General features: G+C 38.2%; 1 protein-coding gene across 12 annotated transcripts in view; it reads right to left on the bottom strand.

The window, feature by feature from the left end:
- Window positions 1–18,579, bottom strand: part of MCTP1 (multiple C2 and transmembrane domain containing 1) — a 507,353-nt gene that overhangs the window by 175,022 nt on the left and 313,752 nt on the right. For all 12 annotated transcript variants that reach the window (XM_087430024.1, XM_087430027.1, XM_087430026.1 and 9 more), the window contains one exon: window positions 4,942–5,128. In XM_087430024.1, coding sequence (XP_087286150.1) covers window positions 4,942–5,128 — 187 coding nt within the window. The remainder of the gene's footprint in view (window positions 1–4,941; window positions 5,129–18,579) is intronic.

Below are 18,579 nucleotides of genomic sequence, written 5' to 3'. Positions count from 1 at the left end.
CTTTATATGTGGGATGTCGCCACAGCATGGCTTGATAAGCGGTGTGTAGATCCAGGCCCAGATTCGAACCTGCTAACCCTGGGCCACTGAAGTGGAACATGCAAACTTAACCACTACACCACCAGGCTGGCCCCATAGATTTTTTGAAAGAATAAAAAATACTACAACATTTCTTCTCCATAAATAATTATCCGTAGATTGTGAATAATAAATTATAGAATAGGATATGTCTGCTTTCCTCCTTGAATCTCCTTCACCAAACCACTCCAAGAAATCTCTCATCCAGCAGTATGATGGTTTGGAGACTAATGATTCTTAATATTGAATCTTAAGTTGTTGGTTAGGTAACACACTTCACACATTGGGAGTAAGAGTCTACATTAAATTAATTAATCTTTTTTTGTGTGTGTGTGTGAGGAAGATCAGCCCTGAGCTAACATCCGATGCCAATCCTCCTCTTTTTGCCGAGGAAGATTGGCCCTGGGCTAACATCCATGCCCGTCTTTCTCTACTTTATATGGGATGCCGCCACAGCATGGCTTGACAAGCAGTGTGTCAGCGTGCGCCCGGGATCCGAACCTGCAAACCCTTGGGCCGCCAAAGTGGAGTGGGAGCACTTAACGGCTACGCCACTGGACCAGCCCCAATTAATCATTTTTTTCTACCATTTTCTTCTTGGTGAGTTCTGGAAATTGCATGTGCTAGATGAGGGTTAAATTATCAAAAGACTGTTTTCTAATATTTAATTTAAAAGACATGTATTTCTATAAACCTTTTACGTAAAAGACATATAAATCTAAAATAAATCAACTCTCACTAAAAATAAATTCAAAAGTGAGGAGTAATTTTTATTAAAGTTGTCATTTTATTTGCTGTTGTAATATGTATAGTCTATAGAAGAATCAGGTCCAAATGATAAAACCTATTTAATTTCAGAAATTAATTATGGTAGCATTTTAATAAGTATAGGACCTGAAGGAATTAAAAGCAGAATACCAATACAATAATTCAGAACTCTACTTAACGAGCGGAAATACTCAGAGAGTAAAATGAACCTATACAATAGTGATATGCATTTGTTTGTTTACACTTCATAGCATTTTTCTTACGACAAGATCAGCATTTCTACTCATTAAATCAAAGGTACTTCTTTTTCATAATCTTTAAAATGCTTTATGACCAAGGAGCATAACATACTTTTGCATAATAAATTATTTATTAAAATGTTACTAGAGTAAAGAACATTCCCACCCTTGTATTAAGAATGTGAGAATACCGACAAGCCAAAGCATACTGCGATATTAACTTTATCAGTCCCGTATGACTAATCATTGTTTACACTGAAGCTATGACCTTGATGTATCGAGAGGAGGAAATGCAGATAGATGTGTGATCTCATAGCCTAACTTTTAAAAAGGAGTGTTTAGCACAAGGATTAGCTCTTAATCTTTTATTGTTTTTAAACAGTTGTTTATCACCTAAAATCTGTTTAAACTACCCAGATGACAGGGTTCAGTAAAAATGCACTTTTCTCTCCTTTTAAATTCCTTTAAATTGAGGGTTTAACAGTGGGAACTTCAGACAGCAGTATTATAATTCAGAGGTTTGTAGGTACGTTGTCTTTCTAATGCAGTGACATCAGGTTTGGGAAGCTGCTTCTTATCTCGGAGCTTACTGAGTGTTATAAACCAGGTAAGTCTCCTATCCTAACAATAGAGAAAAGTTTTATCAAACGGTTCCTGTCCTATAATTTTCAGGAGCAATTTAAACCAAGTTTCATTGTGACTAAAATAAATATCATCAGTCCTCACGTTTGAGAATCGTTTCATACTGGTAACCTCACTGCACAGACGTATAGCTTCTGGTGCTTCAGCTCTGATGTTCTGCTTCCCATTTGGAGGGGTAATTATTGTTTGAAGGTTTCATTTCCTCGAGTCAGCTGACACGCAGTAATTTATTGCAAACTTCAACTGTTTAGGCCACTGACACATCGATTATAATAAGAACTCCAAAAGAAGCAAAAAACTTAAATATATCGGTTTAAAAATATAACTTTAAGTAATGCTTCATCAAGAAGTATTCCTGCCTTGTTATTTATGGTTATTTTAGAAGGCCTCAAAACCTGGATGGCTTCTGAAGCCAGAAATTTCCATAGCAGAGGAATCTATGATTTGCTGTGAATCCTTTCAGCCCTCAATAGATGGGAAAAGATTGAAATGCTCTGGAGAGGAGTCCTCTTTATTTTTTTAATGAAAGGCTGTATAATATATTTTCTCTATGGCTGCAGCAGCTGTCAGGGAGAGCATCTCAGTTCAGCTCTATTACGAGAAAGGCAATACCCCATCCTATGGCATCGAGATGCTCTGAGGGGCCAGAGCTGATTGACAGCTTGTCACCGTGACGTCTTATTCCATCTCTGTTATGGAGAAAATTAATGTCACACCACCAGCCTTATGACTCGCTGTCATCTTAGAACCGCTCACCTTTTATCAATGCTCTAAATAACATTTCAAGCCCATCGTCTCACGGTGGACAATCCGGTCAAGGGACATTAAATCAGATGACTGTGAAATGTCATAATAAAAATGGAATGCTAACAACTTCTTCTCTAAACTAGCTCCTCTGGTTTTTAAACTGTGACAAGGGGGAGCAAGGGTTCAGCATACCCGTTCTGAAAAGGTCATACAATCGCTCTTGGTCTACTACCCATTACTACCCGCCCCCTATTGACCTTCCCTGCTTTCCTCCCCCCAAAAGAAGAAAAAAAAGAAAAATGGAATTAGCCGTCTTTTCAGAATGGTGATCAAATAATGGCTCACACAGTAATGTCTGTTTAATTCGTGGGGCTTCAATGCTTCGCAATGAACAGCTGAATGACAGCAATGGAGAGCCTTTTCAGAGCTATTTCATATGACAGTGGGGCAATTCATTCAATCTCCTCGCCATGACCAGTGCCAAATCAAATTCTTAAGTTTAACCTAAACTTTAAAAACACATGTCCTCACAGGAAAACATATAAATAATTCTCCAAATTATCTCTTTTATATGTTTCTCCAAGACAAGTGATATTTCAGACATGTTATAGCATTCATTCATTTCATAATCTGTATAATAAAATGGAAACACACTGACCTAAAATATAGGTCTCTGTCCTTGTACTGATATGAGTAATTATAACACATGTGCTATGTTGCATACAGTAGCTTCTTAGCAAATACATCTCTAGAGGGAGATACAAGCCTATGCTTGAAATTTAGGTCTAAAGAGAAAGAATATTTAAACATGGCTCACTTTTTAATATATTGAGCTGAATATAATCTGAGATTTAGCTGGGACACTCACATAATATTTTATATTGTATTGAAATAATAACTAACATTTGAAAGAAGGTGTGGAAACAAATATTCAAATTCTGAATGGAAATGGCTGATTTAAGGAAGCCCATTCAGCAAAAAGAAAAAAAAAAAGAATCAATAATAGTTGGATTATTTCTAATTACCTAGCCTGCAGTATCATTCTAATATATGGGATAGTATCAAATATTAATCCATCAAATACAGTATTATAATACCTAGAATAATTTTTATATTAATATACCAATTAATTCCTTTAAAATAATTTTAATTTATGAGGCTCACTTCTGGTACCAAGAGAATATGTTTTGCTGGGTACCAAAACGTGAAATAATCTTCATAATTGCAATTAGATATTAGACATGCCACACAATACCTTAAGCTCTTAGGTGGTTTAAAAATATATACTATTTAGCCTTGCTAAGTCACCTCTATTAAACTGTTTATGATAACACCATTGGTGGATGAGTTGTACAAGCATTAGCAGACAGCTGATTCAGTGGAGATAGCCAGAATAAATTTGCTGAAGTGCACATCCTGCTAATCTGTTTGAAGAATATTGTAGAGCATTAGTACCAGCACTTCATGTTATCTGCACAGCCTGATAAGGTACATCTTTATTAAATTCAGTTATTGAAAGGATGTCAGTCAGCAAATAGGAATATTTTAAAATCTAAAAAAAAAAAAATTAAGCAGTTCTTTGTTAGTCAGAGCTTGGTTTCACGGCTGAGTATCTAGAGGAGCCTTCTAAACACCTGGCAGCATTGTACAATACAAGCTTTGTAATTTTAAGTGGAAAAGCTTTCTCCCCAGCTTCATGGGTACTGAGGCATTCACTTTTTCAAGCCTCCATTGAGAGAACCGTGGAGTAAGAGCTCCCCTCTCTGTTGATTCAAGAAAACTACATGGTGGGAAATGCATCGTGTGAGGACGCTGGGAAACAGGTAGATTTAGCTGTGAATATTTTGTTTGGGTAAAATTTGAGAAGGGTACTTATTTTAGCGACTCACTATTCCACCCTGTCACTCTACATTTGATCAAAAGGTAAGGATATTTCCTTTTAATTTTATTACACATTCAATTAAAAAAAAATTAAAGGAATAAAGTGAGGCTTTCCTAAGCAGTTGAAAATAAAAATTGTTTCTGTGAATAACCTGTAGTTACCAAGCTACTATTTAATGTAAGTGCCATTAACTCTGTTTCAAAGTTGGAAAGACAAAGAAATCTTAATTGCAATGACAAAGAGTCAATGAATTAATTTTAAAGTAATGTTGTGTAAACTTGACTTTTCCTTTATGGGAAGTTTCCCTGCATGATAATTTTGCTGCATGATAAAATCACTGAGGAGAATCTCAGAATCTAGAAGTTGCCCTGGAAGAGACTCTAGAGGAGACAGGCGTCTAGACATCACTAGGTAACGCAGGTGCTTCTGCAGAGCTATGTGTGGCGTGTGCATCTGCTCAGCTTTCTGCTTCTGCTGATTCATCTGTCAGACAGCTCTTCAGATGTACTTCTGTCACTCCAGGTAAATGATTTACAACCTCATCTAGTCACACATGACCCCGAAGGAGGAGGGTTACATACGTACATATCTCTTTAATATTGCCTCCCGCTCTTTCTGGTCCTCCAGGGAGTTGATGGAGAGGTCAGAGATACTGACTGTGGCCGAAGCTGTCAGGGTGACCAGGAGCACCAGGTGTCCCTCACCCTCTTCCAGCTGCAACTCCAACTTGTGTGTCTGTTCCCTACTGAGGGCCGACAGGTCGACCTGGCACCTAGAAACAAATGTTTTGAATTAGCAAGTGTCTTCCCCCTCTTCCCCCATCCCACATCAAACAGTAGAAATGCAGGCTGCTCAGAGCTATGTGAAAAATAAATCAATAGAAATACTATTCGCAACACTGGAAGAATATGTGTTTCATGTCAGCTGACTTTCTTCACAAAATTCAGACGCTGATTATTTTAGTGTCTAATTCTCATTTCCTGTAAGATATTAAAAAACGTGTTTATCTAATTTGATTACTACCCATTGTCACCATATTCATAAATCGGCGGGGACTTCCAATCCCTAGATGGCCGAGGTCAGTGGGGCTCTGCTTACAGAAAGACTAACATGAGCTTTCTAGAGAGGCAAACTACTGAGAATCTGAATTTTTTGTGTCACTTGTAAAACAATGGGTGCTTTTTCCCTCAATCATAAATGTTATTAAGCAGTGAATAGAGTATGTACTATGGTGACGCCATAAGTTTTACATTTTTAAAACCATGCCAATTTATTCATAAAACACTGCATAAATCTAAATAATAAACAACAAATCCTCTAAAAACATTATAGCTCGAGTGTTATGTGCCAGAGTTGTCCTAAGAGAGGTTTCATAACGTGGCAGCCCAAGCTCGATAGGCCCCTCTCTCAGAGCTCAACACCTCGCAAAGTCTTTTCACAAAAATGTCAGTTGATTCGGAAGAGAAAGATACTGTGGTGACCACAAGGCGGATAAACTGAGAGAAAGGGGGCAGATATGAATGAAAGGCATTTAAAACAGGAAATAGCCAATTACAAAAATAACTGTGGTAACATATCACAACATAACAGGGGGGTCAGCTAATAGGGAAAGATTCAATTTTTGCTCCTTCTTATTCTTTACTCTTTTTATTGTTTATTGTTTTGCTTTTAAATTATACTCCTATGAGTAGGGCCTCAATGATCACAGTTGGGTTCAAACACCTCTTTAGTGTGAGTAATTTTAGAAATTGGACCAAAGTCGGACATTTACCTTTTAATTTTGCCTAGCAAAAATGACATGAGAGATGGTCAGGACTAGAAACAATCGGGAAGAAGAGGAATATAGATGCAAGAAACAAAAAGGAAAAGAAACACTCTGGTCAGTGATAGAAAGTCTTCTATGTGCCAAACGCTAACTACTGGGAGAGCAGGAAAATTAGGGTCTGTACCAAGTCTGGAAAACATCTTCCTAAAGTTAGATGTATATCCAATAACCTCACTGTTTCTGTGAAGACAACATCCATTTCAAAATACTCTCATGCTGACTCCTCAAACTCTAAAGGATGAGAACACATCAAATGCCTTATCTAATACTCTAATTTTAATTGGAATTAAGTTCTTGTCAGTAACACCTGGAACAAATGGAGGGAAAACAAAGCAATGGTGAAAAACAGCCAGTCAAATGTATTCTGTAATCAAAAGGAAAAACATGAATATGATTTTCTACAGATCTTTCTAGTATCTGGCACAGTGCCTAGCCTGTAGTTTGCTGAATGTGCATGAATCTTTGGACTAGGTTGGGAGTACAATACTAGAGAAATGAACAAGGATTACAATTCAGAGAGTACTTTTGGTTGGATCAAGTTAGAACCAAGAAGGGTCTTTCATTCGCTTTGTGCATTTCCCAGTCCCATCCTTGCCTTTGTCTTTTGTACAACACTGCCTCACTCTTACAACACTAAAACACATTGATCCCTTCTGGAGGATTTCCTTCTATGCTTATGACCATTTTGCACCGGTCATATAGATGTTGGTCTACTCCTCATTTACATTAGAGTCATTGCTTTTAATGCTTTAGAGTTGAGGAAGGTGCTGTACAGATGATCTGGTCCAGGAATTGCAAACTGGCAACTTGCATCTCTAATCTGGTCCATTGGTTTGTTGTTTTTGCTTGTAGTGCTAAAAAAAGTTTTGAATTTAAATAATTTTAAAGACAGAGCAAATGCCCTCTGACTTAGTTACTGTCCCCAATACTGTCTATTATTTACAGTTGGCCTATTTCACTTAATTCTGTACCTGGTTCCAATACGTATAAAAATTTGTGATCCTCGCTATCTCCTGAATTTACCAATAAGAAAACTGAGGCCTGGAGAAGTTACATGAGTTAATGGAGATATACAGTTAGTTATTCGCAGAGGCAGGACCTGATCTTGGGATCTGGAATCCAAGTTTGAGGCTTTTTCCTTGACAGTCTGTCATTAAGTAGTCGGGCACCCCAGGAGGAAGTGTGAGCTGTTTGCAGTGGGTCTTAAACTGAATAACATCTGCGCTTGTTTTTAACAGAAAAATTATCTCAATTTTCTAGCATGGAATAATGTTATTTTTATGCTTTTAAAATATATATAAACTAGGGAAGAAGGCTGTAAGTTATTGCTCTTATAATATTATAAACTAAGAAAAATTTACAAATTGAATTTTAAAAACCATGAAACTAATAACATTTAAATTAACATTATAAATTTATAGGGAGGATTATGCTTTTCTGCTGCAACTACATTTTCAGTATTGGGTCTACTCGTAGAAACAGTCTCAGGTCCTGTCCTATATTTAATGTTTCAGAATTTTGACTTTAATAATTCTAATGTAGAAAATGCCTATTTATACAAATCTATTGGGCAAGAGAATATTAATGACTTCAAGCTTCCTTTTGCTAGCTGAGGTTATTCAGATCTCCTATTCACCTAAAATCTCTGCTCAGGGGTAATCCTCAGATGCCATTTTAAATGAAATTGTAGGGGCCGGCCCGGTGGCGCAAGTGGTTAAGTGCGCGCGCTCCGCTGCGGCGGCCCGGGGTTTGCTGGTTTGGATCCCGGGTGCGCACCGACACACTGCTTGGCAAGCCATGCTGTGGCGGCGTCCCATATAAAGTGGAGGAAGATGGGCACAGATGTTAGCCCAGGGCCGTCTTCCTCAGCAAAAAAAGAGGAGGATTGGCGGATGTTAGCACAGGGCTGATCTCCTCACAAAAAAACAAAACAAAAAAATAAATAAATAAATGAAATTGTACCTGATAACCAACAAAATTTTCCTGTTAATTTGAGGGTAAAGTTAGCATTATAGCATCACTGAAATCTGCATTAAATGGGCATCAAATCAAATTATTGCTGGAATTGGTGGAGAAAAAGCCTTTTCTACCCCTTTGTTGCTACTGAATAAATATGTAAAAAGATGGAACTCCTGCAATATAGTCTACTGCAAAGTGAATTCAGTACTAATTGCCATGAGCCAGTGCTACGGTTTGAAAGTTTGCATCCCTCAAGTTCATATATTGAAATCTAATGGCCAATGTGATGGGATTAAGAAGTGAGGACTTTGGGAGATGATTAGGTCATGAGAGTGGAGCCCTCATGGATGGGATTAGTGCCCTAATAAGAGGTCCCTGGGAGATCCCTCACGCCTTCTGCCATGTGAGGACACAGAGAAAAGACGGCAATCTATGAACCAGGAAACCAGACACTGAATCTGCTGGTATCTTGATCTTGGACTTCCCAGCCTCCAGAACTGTCAAAAATAAACGTCTGTTGTTTATAAGCCGCCCAGTCTACAGTATTCTGTTATAGCAGCCCAACAGGCAGATTCGCTTGTGTTTGGTTTGCCTGCACCGTCATGTCCTGAACAAAGGGAGGATTCACTATGCTTTGGATATAGAAGTACTGAGTGGTCATCCAGATGGTTTAGAATAGGCACAAATTAATGGTTTTATATTGTTGTCACAATGAAAATGCAAAATTTTAAAAGTATTGAAGCAAATTCATGAATTCCAAAAATACGTACAGATACGTCACAGGAAACAGAGCCCAGGGTTGGGAGTCAGATTCTCTTGGGTCTAGTCCTCCATCTGTCACTAATCAGTTGTATGACCTTTTCCAAGACAGCTTATCCTCTTGAACTCCAGTTTCCTCATCTGCATTGTGAGGTAATTGAACTAGGTAGACTTCAAATTCTCAAAAAGCCCGAATTCCATAATTTGTTATAATTCTATCCATGTTTACACTTGTTTACATCTTCCTTTCTTTGCAATTACACAACCAAAAAACAAAGAGAAAAAATTGATCTTATAGGCAATATTATTCCTCAGATGTATTACTAAATCGCCCCCCCCCCAATAAAGTCTGAATGTTGGTGCTAGAAGGCAGATAACCTAATTTCAAATTGTCTTCCCAGGAGCACTAGGGGTGCCTCAAAGTTCACCATGGGGGGACGGGGTGAAAAAAATGGAGTGTGGACTGTCCTCTTTAAAGAACAACTCTTCTTACATCTGTTTTATTTTGGGGTTCCACATGTACGGTTTGGAAACTTATTGGACACATCTTATACGCCCCCTCAGAGTCTCCTGGAGCCATGGTCTCCTAGGTCCTCAGCTGCCTGCTTTCCCTCAGCTTCGACTTTGGCTGAGCCTTCCCAAGGGCCTGCTCTTCATCCCACCACCACGACCCATCGGCTGTGCTTGCGTCTTCATAGGTCTTCCACTAGGACGGGCTGAACTTTCACTTGCCCCAAAGGCCTGGGCACTCCTCTTGGCTGCCACTGTGCATCTAGGCCTAACTGCTACGTGCCCCAAGTTTCTGGCTTCTAAGACTACTTCTGCACTTGGATGAAAAACCACATTATGGGGTATGGGATCTGGCTCCATGATCAACTGCCAAAGAAGCCACATGAAACAATGCAGAAGTTGTCTCTTGTGAGGTGAACTTAAATCAATGGAATAGGAGAGGGGAAGATAACTCTCCACACCTTCCTCCCTTTCACAAATTGTTCCAAAGCATGATTCCCCATATTGCCTGTCCACATGTGGCCAAGTGAGTGCACACGCCGGGCAACCAGCTGTGTCTCTGAAATACAGGAGACAGTGGCCAGCCCAGTAACATATCACCTTGCATTGCTTCCTAGTCTTCTCTGCCTCATGTTCTTTCTTTCTTACTCTCAGTGCCTGCAATTGTACCTCCCAATAAAGCGTCAGCACTTAATCTTTGCCTTAAACTCTGTTTCCTAGGGACCCTGGGCTAAGGCAAAAACCATTGATACAATTCAATCCCCTGTTACAGATGTCTAAAACCCAAACCTGACCATGTCCCTCCCCTGGCTTCCCACCACCTGTGAAATATCCTTAGCAAGGCGCTGGTGCCCTCCACGACCTACCGTCAGTTTGTGTGTCACTTGCTAACTCACACTTACTACTTAAGTCATTCCAGACAGGTTGCAATTCTCCCACCATCCATGCTAGGGCTCACCCGTTTCTTTGTGATTGGACAAGGCGACCCCTCTGCCTGAGATGATGTATCCACCTATCTTTGCTTGGTTAATTTTTACTAATTCTCATTGAAATAACCTGCAGTTGTCTTTTTCTGTCAATATCCTGAGACGCCTCAAGGGCAGGCACCTAGCCCAGCACCTGGAATATAGCCGGTGCTCTAAAAGTATTCAAGTACTCATGGACAAGAAGACGGAGGTTCAGAGAGGCCAAAAGTTTACCCATGGTGACAGTGGCAGAGGCAGGACTAGTGTGTAATGTGCTCATTCTACCACTTCTATACTGCCTCCCTAGAAAGTGATTTGATTGCTTTCCAACACTCATTTAATTCACTTATTAATTAATTCAACCATTAACTATTTATCAAGCACCTTATGTGGCAGGCTTCTGTTAGATTTTGGAGATTCGGCCCTTTCTAACTTTCTAGTTTCTCACAGTCTTATTTCCAGAACTACCACAGACTCAGTGTGTCACTTTGAACAACGTTATTTGGCTTCAGATTCCATGGCCAGGTGTTCAGAACACCAGTTTTAATAAAGCTCGATTACTCATTAGTATCGCGAGAATAAGCAAGTCACTTAAACTTTTTGTGCGTCAGCTTTCCTCACTCATCAAACGGAAATTTAAAAAAAAACTATACCTTATCTTTGCGTAGTTATAAGAACACAGAAATAATAGATGAAAAATTACTTTGAAAAGTTGAAAGCACTATGGAAATATAGTATTTTGTTTTATTATCACATATGCCTTAGTTTGATATTGGAAAATTTAAAAACTTACTATCTGCACTGAATGCAACTCATCAATCAAGCAATCAATCACTCAAAGACTCAAAACAGACTCAAAACTGAAGCAGATTTCAGAGCTACTTTCTCTCATTCTACAATGGGGAAATTGAGGCTCAGAGAAATTAAGGGATGGCAAGAACTCAAACCATATTTCCTGACTTCCATATCAAAGCTTGAAGTTCTTTGCACTTTTAAAAAACTATATGCATTTATTTAGGCCACATGAAAGGAATATGTCACATTTATTTGGTGACATTTTCTCCTAGGAGTTCAAAGAGAAAAATTTCAGCATTCTTATCACCTTTTTTCTTCCATGCCTTTCCATCTGCCATGCCTGAACTGGTGACTAAGGATATCTCTACCCAGCTGAAACAGTCTTGGGATTAGCACCCTGGATGTATACGTGTGTATATGTGTGAGTACGCTGGGGTGCAGGAAGTAAATGTTAGAACTATTTGGATTTTTTGTGTGTGTGTGTGAGGAAGATTGGCTCTGATCTAAGATCTGTTGCCAATCTTCCTCTTTTTGCTGAGGAAGATTAGCCCTGAGCTAACATCTGTGCCCATCTCCGTTTATTTTATACGTGGGACGCCGCCACACATGGCTTGATGAGCAATGTGTAGGTCCGCAACTAGGATTCGAACCTGTGGACCCTGGGCTGCCAAAGCAGAGTGCGCGAACTTAACCACTATAGTGTCTGGCCGGCCCCCTATTTGGATTTTTTTAACTTTAAAAATAGGATAGGAATCAAGCTTTCTAAATATTTAATATATGCATTAACACAGGTTGCCCATCCATCAGCTACATCACATGTGGCCTGCAAGTATTTTGAAGGAAGAGTAAAGCTACATAATGTGGAATGGGTGACAGTGGCCCCCATACTTGCTGCCTTGCTCTCGCTGACTTGCAGTTCATATATGCCATGTTAAGTGGATTTACGGATTATATAATCTAGTTTTAACTGAACTAATCCTCACAAAATGGACAATTGGCTTTAACAGATCCCAGTAAAGAAACTGTGGATTGAAGATAACGCTAATTGAACAAGCACAAGTGAACAGAATGATAAACAAGAATATGCAGAGCTGACACTTCTCGCTGAGCTCTGTGTCAGCCACATTCTGATTTACAAGCCAGTGCTGGTACAACCTGACCCAGCAAGAATTCAGCCAAAACAATCCAAAATTATCAAGAAGAATATTTGCAATAGAAATTTTTATCTACTCTCTTTAACAATGTACTTCTAAGTGTATGTTGTGCCTTGAGGTATTAGCTAATGATATTATGAAGCCACCACGGTTAGCAAGACATTTAAAAATGCAGCCTTCAGAACAGGAAGACAAGTCTCTATAGAATTTCTTTGGTGGGGGTTGGGAGTCAGCAGGGTGATGTTAAGAATTTCTGAGGTGGGGGTAATTTTTTTTTTTTTTTTTAATTTTTTGTTTATTGCAGTAACATTGGTTTATAACATTGTAAAAATTTCAGGTGTACATCATTGTACTTCTATTTCTGCACAGATTACATCATGTTCACCACCAAAATACTAATTACAACCCATCACCACACACATGTACCCAATTATCCCTTTCACCCTCCTCCCTCCCCCCTTCCCCTCTGGTAACCACCAATCCAATCTCTGTCCCTATGTGTTTGTTTATTGTTGTTATTATCTACTACTTAATGAAGGAAATCATACGGTATTTGACCTTCTCTGGGGGTAATTTTTAAAAACACATATTTTACATAATTTTGACCAAATTTAACAATAAAATTATGAAGCTTTTTGAGACTTCTTAATATATGAGAACTTTATATTAGTAAAACTAATAGTACATCATATATTATAAAATCGTATGATAAATCAATATAATACATAATTCCTTGGAATCTTTGCATTTTAAAGAATTCAATATGTAACCCTAAGGTGTTTCAAGTTTCACAATTATGCAGAAGTTTTACACCATCTCTGACATTACAAAATGTTAATGCTGTTATTACCTTTCTGTCGTCAGAAGTTGTCACTGTTCAACTGTGTTTGGGGAGATTGCTTTTTCAGAGCATAATTCTGCAAACTTGTGAAATTTCCCATTCATTGACTTGAAGGCAAGCTATTTAATATACACATAGTGGTGCATGAAAACTGTCTTTAGAAACTTTGCCCATCATATAAGAAATATTGCAGTGACTATAAACATTCTGAGAAAATCTTCAAAAGAAAAAATAGTAACCCATGAAAGAAAATGGATTAAAATCTTAATATATTTGGCTTAGGTTGAGTTTATGAAAAACCAAGAGAAGAATCTATGACACACTCCATTCTTTACTTAAATATTGTCAATCTCCCTAATGAAATAGTCCACTCAATCCCTTGTTAGAAAAAATGGTGAATATAATGATTTTATAAAAAAACTTTCTTCAGTTTAGAATTATCTGACTAGCTGTCTTTGTGCTTTCAAACTAATAATGCAGCAGGATTGGTCCTGCTCTAATTTATGTGGGAAGTAAAAGACTCGTTGTAGTATTGGTATCAGAAAAAGAAACACTGCAAGTCAGAACCTGTAGCATGTCAAATGCTCAAAGGCATTGACCTGCAACCTTAAGAAGACATTAATTTGGTTAATATCCAACGTCAAACGCTGTTTCCTCATTTGCCATACTCTACCTGAACACACATATGTGTGCACCTAGGCACCTCCCATTCTCTTTCTGTCAGCATTAAAGATAGAGTTATAGGTTTATTTGTATGGTTGTAGAACTTGAAAGCATTTGTTCTTCATCCAGGACTTGCCCATTTGAAATAAGTTTTTCTTATCATATATCATTAATAAAAATTTTGTTGAAATAGAGCTCTCTACTCAGGCTTATACCTGTGGCATTTTGCTGTCATGGGCAGCCTTGGCTCCGATAACAATGCAACAAATAAACTCAGCAGCAATTCACCAACCTAAAATATATGTACCCCAAATCAATGCCACTTTAAAGATAAACAAGCATTTTGCACACTAATAAATACTGCTATAAATCTTGCTATATTGGATTGCAAATTACTCCAACTGAATAAAATTGCTTGACACAGGATTTACTTATTCTGCACGTTCATAAAAACAACTTGTTCTCTGACAGCACTCATTCCTGGCAATTTATCGCAGCTGTCAGCAGCCAATTTGTTCAGATTACTGCTCTGCATAAAAGTGTAACAATCATGACGATTTATTAGCTGATTATCGTAAAGGTGGCAGTCCGTCTTGCCTGCCAAAATGCAGGTGATCAGAAAGTTAAATAATTACAGGCAGATTAATATTATTTCACCTTCACTTGAAATTTGTAGTTCAGTGACAGGTAAAATTTGTTGTTCAAACATGCAGTATGGTGTACACCACCTAAGTTGGTTTACCAACTACTTGGCATTTTATTGAGCACTTAATGGCTTCAAAACATACTGAATATAAGACAGAGGTGAAAGGAGCATGGACTTTAGAGTCAAGAGTCCTGGATTTGAGTCTCAGATCAATCACCCCAGTTTCATACTAGCTGAGCAAACTCTACACCTCCTTCTGCCTCGCTTTTTGCCTCTGCAAAATTGGTATGATATGAACCATTCTTATTATCCCCTAATGTTGAGCTAATGTATGTAATAGTGCCCTATGAGTTGGAAGCATTATTATTATTGTTTCTTTCCATTCATGGTAAATTAATTTTTGTGTAAAATTTAACCACCAAATGGCATTAACTCCTTAGATATCATGATGATGAAAAAAGTTATAAGTATCTTGGTAAATGTATAGGCTATCTTTTTTTTTCAAATACAATAATTCAGTATTTTTTAAGAATAAAGATTACTCAGACACTTTTACACTTTAACTCATAATTCTCTCCTTTGAATTATATACAAAAATATCTTTCCTCAGTTACACTGAAGCTTTGTACCTGAACACTAAGGCCTGTTGTTCTAATTGCCTTTGCGTTGCCTGGTGTCAAATTCTGTATTTATTTAGAGAAGGAAAAACCATAATTTCCAGTGTTAAATCAAGCTTCAGCTATTTAAATTAAAATCTGGCAAATATTTATTGAGCACCTATTATGTGCCAGATACTTTTTTAGTCACCGAGGATGCCCCAGTGAACAAAACACTCAAAAACCCTCTGCCCTCAGAGAGCTTACATTCTGGTGATGGGAAATAAATGATAACGTAAGTGAGTGAAATGCGTAAGATGCCAAACGGTGATTACTCCAATGGAGAAAAACAAAGCAGGATTGGGGACAGGTAATATCAAGGAAAAGGGGTTTCCATTTTAAATAGCGTTGATGTGGATGCCTCCCTGATGTGACATTTGTGCACAGACCTAAAGAAGGTAAAGAACAAGGTGGATGGACACCTGAAGAACGAGTGTTACAGGTGGAGGGAAAGATCTTGAGGTGGGAGAGTGTCTGGTGTGCTTGAGGAACCGCAAAGAAGGTGGAACAGTGCAGAGAGAGGGAGGGACAGAAGAGCAGAAGTTCAGGGCAGAGGAGTCACAGGGCCAGATCATGAAGAGCATTATAAGCCACTGTAAGAACTTTGGTTTTACCCAGATTAACACAGGAGAAAAATGGAAGGGCTTTGAGCAGAGGACTTGAATTGCTTTATTAACGTTGCACGGAAGGAAGAACAGGAGGCTATTGCTATGGTCCGCATGAAATCTGAGGGTGGCTTCAGTCAGAATCATAATGATTGAGAGGATGAGAAGAGTGAATTCTGAATATATTTTGAAGGAAAAGTTAGCAGACTGCTGAGGGACTTGACGAGAGTGAGAGAAAGAAAGGGATCAAATATGACTAGATTTTTGCTGTTAAACAAGGGAGACTCCTGAAGGAAGAGCAGATTTTGGGGGCTGGGGGTCAGAAGTTTTCCTTTGACCTGCTAAATTGGAGAAGGCTGTTAGACAGTCAAGCGGAGATATCAAGCAGGCAGTTGGACATGGGAATCTGGAGTTCAGAGAAGGGCTGTGAAGTGGAGCCGTGTGTTCGTCTCTGTCAATCTTAGATGCTATGGAAAGAACAAGAGTGGATGAAGTCAGCGTGGGAGCTGGTACAGATAGAGAAGATGCCCAAGGAGTGAGCTTTGAGGCTCTCCAGAACTAAAACACGAGGCAGATGAGGAAAAGTCTGTGAAGGACGCCAAGAAAGCACGTGATGAGATAAGAGGAAGACAGAGTCTGGAGTCCTGGAAGCCAAGTGAACAAAAACATGTTTTAAGGTAAAGAAGCAATCAGCCAAGTCCAGCACTGCTGCTGGGTCAGGGAAGACGGAGGCTGAAAACTGGCTATTGGATTTAACAACTGGGTGGTCACAGGTGACCTTGACAAGAGCAGTTTTGGTGGATTGTTGGGGGCAAAAGCCTGACTATATGGGTTCAAGTGAGAATGGGAGTGGGAAACGGTCAGCGTTAAAGTAGTTTTCACTGTACCGACACTCCAGATTTCCAAGTGTTTCTTTAATTCATAGCCAGTCTTGTCCTTATTGTGGGAAAAAAAAAAAAAGGCCCTGGTACTGAGTATACATTTACAAAACACACTTTCAAAAATCATTATATGTGACCAAAACCAAAAAAAAAAGTGGACAATAACAAAACTAAAACACAATAAACTAGCCTATGTAGAGAATGTATTCTATACAAGTGTTTTCAAATTTGAGACTGAATTTAGACAGTATACTTAAAAAAAGTTATTAGACATTGAAGGGACAGTATTACCCTCCATGGCCAACTCTAAATTTACTTACCAGCCACCAGCCAACTCATAAAATAGTTTTTAATTTTTAAGTTAATAAGACATATCTTAATTATTATCACCATAAAAAAGTGATAATTATGTAACGTGATAGAGGTGCTAACTATAGCCACACCAGCAATCATACTACAATATATAAATGTATCAAATCAACATGTTGTACACCTTAAATTTACATGTTATATGTCAAATATATTTCAATAAACATTAATTAATTAATAAATAATAAAAAGTTAACACAGACATAGAATGTTGCAATGATAAGTTGCAAAAGAAGACAGAAGACCATGATAATAGTTTCACTACTGTTATTTTACTCTTAGAACTCAAATTTAATTGGAAGGTAAGTCAATTCTCTTCTAAACTATTCTAGGAACCAAGGAATTCTATTATAATATGCATTATTTCCACACAACCTTCACATAAACATAAGCAACTTTACTTGCCTGCCACTTAGGTATAACATATTGTTTTTCAGTGGCAGGATGTGTTTAAAGTACAATTTAATAAGCATAAAGTTAGATATCTAGAGTTTCTGCTGCTATCTGGACATCGAATAGATTTAAAATGATGATTTACTATAGTCGTTTCCTTTTTCTGCAATAGGCATCTTTGTTAAATCAGCAGAGTGTATAACAAGTTTCTATTATCCATCTTTGATTATCTCAAAATTCAACAGTAATTCCCTTTACTGTATATAGTGGTTTAAACTGATACACAAGAGCTGTCCTAGGGGTCATCTAGTCTACACTTGTGCTTTCGTTTACTCTCAAATTTTTTGGCTCAAATTGCTTTCATAAGCAATCATGTTTGGCAAGTGACCAAAAATGGATTTTTTTTTTTTTTTTTTTTTTTTTTTTTTTTTTTTTAGTGAGGCTGATGTCAGATACGTTTTTATTATATTTAGGAAAAAAATGTAACTGGAAATAAAAGTAAGTCATTCAAAATGAACAAGAGTTTTAAAAATTGCTACAATTTTTTAATGGTAGCATTTGGATTCACCGCCCAAACCACTTTCAATCCAACCAAGATACTGGAGGCAGAGCACACAGTTGTGCCCGTCAAGGCAATGCGGGTGATGGATCCCAGGGCTCCTTGATTCTGCTGGCTGGATTCTCCTGTGTAATAGTCATGAGCATAAAGAACTCACCTACCAATCCAGGCAAAGCCCAAGCCAGAAACTATACGTGGGTGGTAAATACCTCCAACAGCTAGAAAAAATAAGAAGGGAAGATACACTTCCAACCAGATTACTGGTTTATTATAAAAGGATATAACTCAGGAATGCCCAGATGGAAGAGAGGCAGAGGGCCAGGCATGTGGGAAGGGGCACAGAGTTTCCACGCTGTCTCGGGTTATGCCATTCTCCCAGGACTTCCACGTGTTCACTAACCAAGAAGCTCCAAAAATGGATTTCTTCTCTTTTTCCAAACTTGATAAGACTTTCTTAGTGCCTCCAGTTATCTAGAGCAATCCCTATGATCTTCAGACCCGCCATTTGTTACTGTTCTTTCAAAATTTGCCGAAATATGGACAAATCCGTAGAAACAAGGTGAAGTGAGGTAAACAGGTCCCCCTCTCTGCAAACCTTTCTGTAATGTAATTAGGTACGCCCTTGAAGAATTCATAATATCAA

This window comes from Ceratotherium simum, chromosome 4, assembly GCF_057802395.1.
Source record: "Ceratotherium simum simum isolate JZ-2026a chromosome 4, ASM5780239v1, whole genome shotgun sequence".
In the NCBI taxonomy this organism is placed as follows: Eukaryota; Metazoa; Chordata; class Mammalia; order Perissodactyla; family Rhinocerotidae; genus Ceratotherium; species Ceratotherium simum.
This window is presented reverse-complemented; position numbering and strand designations above follow the sequence as displayed.